A 7773-nucleotide genomic window follows, 5' to 3' on the forward strand; every position below is an offset into this window, starting at 1 on the left:
GGCTATATATACACACAGGGGGCCAACAAGCTTAAAGCCCCGTTCACACCAAGAATGATAACTATAAAGATAACGATATTAGCGTCCACACCAGCGGACGATATCGTCTGATTATTCTAAGCGTACACTACACTTGTCTGTCGCTTTAAATTCTCAAGCTCGTTACAGCAGGATTGATTCTGATTGGCTGTCAATTTTTTTACCGTTCATCAGCTGGAAAAAATCGTTCTGAAAATGATTCCAACGATATTGTTTCTCTGTGCCTTAATCGTTATAGCTGTGGTGTACTCTTCTATTCTTTAATATTGAGAACGATTTTTAGAACTATGTTTTTATCGTTATCTTTATAGTTATTGTGCTTGGTGTGAACAGGCCTTAACAAGATAAGACACACCTGAGGAGACTAATCAAAGGGAACCAATGAACAAATGGACTACAAACTGACTACAAACACCACGGGGGACAGGAAGTGACATAAAATTTCAGGGCAAGGCACAGAGAATATGTAACAAAAACAAGAAAGAGTCGATTTGTGAGGAGAGCAATCACGTTTATTTTCTAAAACAAAAATAAAACTGAACACCTAAAAATGACAAAACAAACAAACAAACAATATCCTTCAAAAAGGTCTCTTCAGTATAATGGATAAATAAAATAATGTTAAGTAAAATTAATAAGCCGAAGCCTTCTTACACTGGATGTGCTGGTTTGGGCCTCATTGCCGGCTGCAGTCATGTCCTCATCATGGACGTGACTGCACGTCATATATAAAACACCTGCTATTCACAAATACTTGCTAAGGAACTCGCATTCACATAAATTAGCCTTGTTAAAAAGTTTGGGTGAGTAAGGGAAAAACGCACAAGATGCAGTACTTTCAGTGCCCTGTAGTAGGCAGTATCACTTATTTTGTAGCAGAAATAAACTGCTGCAGAAAAAGCTAGGTCCAGGCAAAATGTAATGTGTAACTGCAACACTCATTTCAAATGTAGTGGAGTAAAGAGTACAGAATCTCATTCAAAAATGTAGTGAAGTAGAGAGTAAAAGTTGCTAATATCTTTGATAATCAGTACAACTACAAAGTATCCAAAAAGATACTCAAGTAAAGTAACTAATTACATTTACTCCAATACTTTACACCTCTGCAAAAGATGGTTTGCGCTGGCGCAAGCTGTTAGTAAAACTGGCCCATAAACTCTTAAAAAAATGCAGCCTGTATTAAGTAATATTGTAATATTAATACTTGTTTGTTCACTACGTGTTTCAGTGGTTCTGTTCTCTTATCGCTGGCCTGCTGCACTATTTCTTCTTGGCTGCGTTTGCTTGGATGTGTATAGAGGGGATCCATCTATATCTCATTGTTGTTGGAGTCATCTATAACAAAGGTTTTCTCCACCGTAACTTCTACTTATTTGGTTATGGGAGTCCTGCCGTGGTTGTTGCAATATCTGCAACTTTACACCTCTGCAAAAGATGGTTTGCGCTGGCGCAAGCTGTTAGTAAAACTCTTAAAAAAATGCAGCCTGTATTAAGTAATATTGTAATATTAATACTTGTTTGTTCACTACGTGTTTCAGTGGTTCTGTTCTCTTATCGCTGGCCTGCTGCACTATTTCTTCTTGGCTGCGTTTGCTTGGATGTGTATAGAGGGGATCCATCTATATCTCATTGTTGTTGGAGTCATCTATAACAAAGGTTTTCTCCACCGTAACTTCTACTTATTTGGTTATGGGAGTCCTGCCGTGGTTGTTGCAATATCTGCAACTCTTGGTCATAAATATTATGGCACCAGTACTGTGTAAGTTATACGTATTTTAATTTTGTGGTATTTGTTAAGGAAAGCATCACTATTGCTATGAGCTAGCTATGTTATTGTTAACGTAAGCATGGGTGTGGACATTTTTAACTTGAATGTGCAAGGCTTCTGATGTCAGCTGCTTCCATTTATTTTAACTGTACAATATGTCTGTGTTGCAAAATAAGGTGGATAGTATTTAAGCCTGGCTTCACTCACATTTTCTTCAGACAATGTAAATCTAGTTTTTCAATAATTATCTTGTGTTATTAATATCTTGTTAAGGTGTTGGCTAAGCACTGAACATAACTTCATCTGGAGTTTCATAGGACCAGCCTGTCTGATCATTCTCGTGAGTATATGCTTTTGTGTTATTGTGCATTCATTAAGGGCAACTGACAGTCTATAACCCATGAACACTCATAAGGACCCACGTACAATCAGTATCAATACAACAGTGATCATTAGCATTATGCTGTATTCTTAATACAGCACATTGATAGACACATTGCAACTAATCCTACGTCTCTGTTTAGGGAATTTGATAAACTTCTTAAACCAGCCAAGGACATTATTCACTCTTCTGCTGATCAGTGTAATAAGTTTCTCAATTACTTCGCTAGCAAGATTGAGAGCATTTACAGTTCGTTAATCCCTAGTACCTCAGTTGAGTTTGTTGCTATTCAGCCTCTAAATCCTCCAACCACAACTCTTTTGAATTTTGTAATGGTTGGAATTTACTTAAGTCTATGAATATTACTAATAGTATATTAAATCCACTTCCTTGTTCAGTCATTAAGAACTGTCTTGAGTCTGTTTATCCTCATATAACTTCAATTGTGAATTTATCACTGAGTTTTGGAGTTGTTCCTCCAGAACTAAAAATAGCTGCCATTACCCCAGTCCCTAAAAAGCCTGCCAGTGATATATCTAATTTGTCTAACTACGATCCAATTTCTAACCTTCCATTTCTGACTAAGGTCTTGGAGCGTGTTGTGGCCACTCAGTTAAATAATTATCTAGTTCTATACAGTCTTCTTGAACCTTTTCAGTCTGGTTTCAGGAAAGGGCATTGTACTGAAACTGCTTTAGTGAGGGTTGTAAATGATCTTCTTATTGCAGCTGATTCGGGGACATGCAGTATATTGGTCTTGTTAGACCTTAGTGAATGCTTTGGACACCATATGCCACTCTGTTTTGCTCAACAGGCTGTCTAGTTGGCTGGGTCTCTCTGGAACGGTTCTTGCTTGGTTTCAATCTTATTTAACCAATCGTGCCCAGTTTGTTAGCATGGGAAATGATAGATCTGATACCTTGCCTGTTCGACAGGGAGTTCCTCAGGGTTCAGTATTGGGCCCAATTTTGTTTAGCATATATATGCTACCACTTGGGCAGATCATCAGGAAGTATGGTTTTGGGTACCACTGCTATGCGAATGATACCAAGATTTACATCACCACTAGCTCTGATGTTCACTGCACATTATCTACACTGAATAGTGTCTAGAAGAGATCAGAATCTGGATGCAGAGTAATTTCCTGAAACTGAATTGTTCTAAAACTGAACTTATGTTAATTGGTACAGTGGTGGCCACTCGTAAGGCCAATGGCATCAGTTTGGCTGTTGATTCTAGCATAGTTCATCCATTTTTGATCCTCAACTAACTTTTGATGCACATATAAAACACATTAAAAAAATTTCCTTCTACCATCCTAAAGGGTTAGTTCACCCAAAATTGAAAATTAGCCTGTGTTTTACTCACCCCCGAGCCATCCTTGGTGTATATGACTTTCTTCTTTCAGTCGAATCCAATCGGAGTTATATAAAAAATTGTCCTGGCTATTCCAAGCGTTATTATTGCAGTGGGTGGGTGTTTCTCTTTAACAGTCCAAAACAAGTTAAATAAAGCGTGTGCATCCATAATAAAGTGTGCCTCATAATGCTCCGGGGCATGAATAATGGCCTCCTGTAGCGATTCCATGCGTTTTTGTATTCACCGCCCGGAGCCGTGTGAGGCATGTTTTATTATGGATGTGCGCACTTTATTTAACATGTTTTGGACTGTTGAACAGAAACACCCACCCACTGCAATGATAGAGCTTAGAAGTGCCAGGACAATTTTTAATATAACTCCGATTGGATTCGTCTGAAAGAAGAATCATGTCCTCATCATGGACGTGACTGCACGTCATATATAAAACACCTGCTATTCACAAATACTTGCTAAGGAACTCGCATTCACATAAATTAGCCTTGTTAAAAAGTTTGGGTGAGTAAGGGAAAAACGCACAAGATGCAGTACTTTCAGTGCCCTGTAGTAGGCAGTATCACTTATTTTGTAGCAGAAATAAACTGCTGCAGAAAAAGCTAGGTCCAGGCAAAATGTAATGTGTAACTGCAACACTCATTTCAAATGTAGTGGAGTAAAGAGTACAGAATCTCATTCAAAAATGTAGTGAAGTAGAGAGTAAAAGTTGCTAATATCTTTGATAATCAGTACAACTACAAAGTATCCAAAAAGATACTCAAGTAAAGTAACTAATTACATTTACTCCAATACTTTACACCTCTGCAAAAGATGGTTTGCGCTGGCGCAAGCTGTTAGTAAAACTCTTAAAAAAATGCAGCCTGTATTAAGTAATATTGTAATATTAATACTTGTTTGTTCACTACGTGTTTCAGTGGTTCTGTTCTCTTATCGCTGGCCTGCTGCACTATTTCTTCTTGGCTGCGTTTGCTTGGATGTGTATAGAGGGGATCCATCTATATCTCATTGTTGTTGGAGTCATCTATAACAAAGGTTTTCTCCACCGTAACTTCTACTTATTTGGTTATGGGAGTCCTGCCGTGGTTGTTGCAATATCTGCAACTCTTGGTCATAAATATTATGGCACCAGTACTGTGTAAGTTATACGTATTTTAATTTTGTGGTATTTGTTAAGGAAAGCATCACTATTGCTATGAGCTAGCTATGTTATTGTTAACGTAAGCATGGGTGTGGACATTTTTAACTTGAATGTGCAAGGCTTCTGATGTCAGCTGCTTCCATTTATTTTAACTGTACAATATGTCTGTGTTGCAAAATAAGGTGGATAGTATTTAAGCCTGGCTTCACTCACATTTTCTTCAGACAATGTAAATCTAGTTTTTCAATAATTATCTTGTGTTATTAATATCTTGTTAAGGTGTTGGCTAAGCACTGAACATAACTTCATCTGGAGTTTCATAGGACCAGCCTGTCTGATCATTCTCGTGAGTATATGCTTTTGTGTTATTGTGCATTCATTAAGGGCAACTGACAGTCTATAACCCATGAACACTCATAAGGACCCACGTACAATCAGTATCAATACAACAGTGATCATTAGCATTATGCTGTATTCTTAATACAGCACATTGATAGACACATTGCAACTAATCCTACGTCTCTGTTTAGGGAATTTGATAAACTTCTTAAACCAGCCAAGGACATTATTCACTCTTCTGCTGATCAGTGTAATAAGTTTCTCAATTACTTCGCTAGCAAGATTGAGAGCATTTACAGTTCGTTAATCCCTAGTACCTCAGTTGAGTTTGTTGCTATTCAGCCTCTAAATCCTCCAACCACAACTCTTTTGAATTTTGTAATGGTTGGAATTTACTTAAGTCTATGAATATTACTAATAGTATATTAAATCCACTTCCTTGTTCAGTCATTAAGAACTGTCTTGAGTCTGTTTATCCTCATATAACTTCAATTGTGAATTTATCACTGAGTTTTGGAGTTGTTCCTCCAGAACTAAAAATAGCTGCCATTACCCCAGTCCCTAAAAAGCCTGCCAGTGATATATCTAATTTGTCTAACTACGATCCAATTTCTAACCTTCCATTTCTGACTAAGGTCTTGGAGCGTGTTGTGGCCACTCAGTTAAATAATTATCTAGTTCTATACAGTCTTCTTGAACCTTTTCAGTCTGGTTTCAGGAAAGGGCATTGTACTGAAACTGCTTTAGTGAGGGTTGTAAATGATCTTCTTATTGCAGCTGATTCGGGGACATGCAGTATATTGGTCTTGTTAGACCTTAGTGAATGCTTTGGACACCATATGCCACTCTGTTTTGCTCAACAGGCTGTCTAGTTGGCTGGGTCTCTCTGGAACGGTTCTTGCTTGGTTTCAATCTTATTTAACCAATCGTGCCCAGTTTGTTAGCATGGGAAATGATAGATCTGATACCTTGCCTGTTCGACAGGGAGTTCCTCAGGGTTCAGTATTGGGCCCAATTTTGTTTAGCATATATATGCTACCACTTGGGCAGATCATCAGGAAGTATGGTTTTGGGTACCACTGCTATGCGAATGATACCAAGATTTACATCACCACTAGCTCTGATGTTCACTGCACATTATCTACACTGAATAGTGTCTAGAAGAGATCAGAATCTGGATGCAGAGTAATTTCCTGAAACTGAATTGTTCTAAAACTGAACTTATGTTAATTGGTACAGTGGTGGCCACTCGTAAGGCCAATGGCATCAGTTTGGCTGTTGATTCTAGCATAGTTCATCCATTTTTGATCCTCAACTAACTTTTGATGCACATATAAAACACATTAAAAAAATTTCCTTCTACCATCCTAAAGGGTTAGTTCACCCAAAATTGAAAATTAGCCTGTGTTTTACTCACCCCCGAGCCATCCTTGGTGTATATGACTTTCTTCTTTCAGTCGAATCCAATCGGAGTTATATAAAAAATTGTCCTGGCTATTCCAAGCGTTATTATTGCAGTGGGTGGGTGTTTCTCTTTAACAGTCCAAAACAAGTTAAATAAAGCGTGTGCATCCATAATAAAGTGTGCCTCATAATGCTCCGGGGCATGAATAATGGCCTCCTGTAGCGATTCCATGCGTTTTTGTAAGAAAAATGTCCATATTTGAAACTTAATAAACACTTTTATCTCACTTCTGCTGACTGTTGTACGCGGAAGCTGTTCCGGCGGATGACATATGCATCGCACGTGCGCCTCTGAGATATGCTAGTCTCTCGAGTTTGTTTACAGGAGCAAAAGAAGCAAAGTTTCCTTATTTTAGTCTCCTCTTGGCTAATATCGAAATCCTCAGACATTTTTCTTTACAAATCCTCGGTTTGTACTTCTAATTCATGACCGGCGTTTTGTTTTGTTCTCTCTCCGCGTTTGTCGCTATTATGGATGTGCGCACTTTATTTAACATGTTTTGGACTGTTGAACAGAAACACCCACCCACTGCAATGATAGAGCTTAGAAGTGCCAGGACAATTTTTAATATAACTCCGATTGGATTCGTCTGAAAGAAGAAAGTCATATACACCTAGGATGGCTTGAGGGTGAGTAAATAACAGTAGGGTTGGGTATCGTTTGGATTTTTTTACGATACCGGTGCCAAATTGATACTTTTAAAACGGTGCCTGAACCGATACTTAAAAAAATAAATAAATAAATAAATAAATTACCAAAATAGGATGGACTGGCCATTATTGAGCGCTATAAACACATTTAATATTGGTTTCATTCATACTGGACGCCAGAGGGCGCCCTCATGCAGAAAATCCACATGTGCATCACAGAAGGAATAGGACTCAGGAAATCCCTATACTCTTTGCTAATATGGACAAAGGCATTGCTATCGCTGTAACTGAGTAAACAGAAGATATAAACGTTTTGAATGATAAAACAAAGATAATAAACACTCGACTGCGACAATGTATAGTTTATCTGTGTTATTCCAGCTATCTTTGGTATTTTCATCATAATTAAGTATATTTATAATCCATTGTTTCTTTACAAATCCTCGGTTTGTACTTCTAATTCGTGACCGGCATTTTATTTTGTTCTCTCTCCTCATTTGTCGCTAATCACGCAACGCCAACGTCCTACGTCATCCGCCGGAACTGCTTCCACGTATGACAGATGGCGGAAGTGATAGAAAAGTGTTTATTACGTTTGAAATATGGATATTTTTCTTA

The 7773-nt window shown here is 38.0% G+C and overlaps 1 protein-coding gene across 1 annotated transcript in view; it reads left to right on the forward strand.

Moving 5' to 3' along the window:
- LOC107745336 (adhesion G protein-coupled receptor L4-like) overlaps window positions 1-7773 on the forward strand; it is a 19474-nt gene that overhangs the window by 9910 nt on the left and 1791 nt on the right. The window contains exons 12-13 of the mRNA XM_016559203.1: window positions 1578-1798; window positions 2081-2147. Of these exons, the coding sequence (XP_016414689.1) occupies window positions 1578-1798; window positions 2081-2147 (288 nt within the window). The remainder of the gene's footprint in view (window positions 1-1577; window positions 1799-2080; window positions 2148-7773) is intronic.

This window comes from Sinocyclocheilus rhinocerous, unplaced genomic scaffold (genome assembly GCF_001515625.1).
Source record: "Sinocyclocheilus rhinocerous isolate Xijiao unplaced genomic scaffold, SAMN03320098_v1.1 scaffold1730, whole genome shotgun sequence".
Classification (NCBI taxonomy): domain Eukaryota; kingdom Metazoa; phylum Chordata; class Actinopteri; order Cypriniformes; family Cyprinidae; genus Sinocyclocheilus; species Sinocyclocheilus rhinocerous.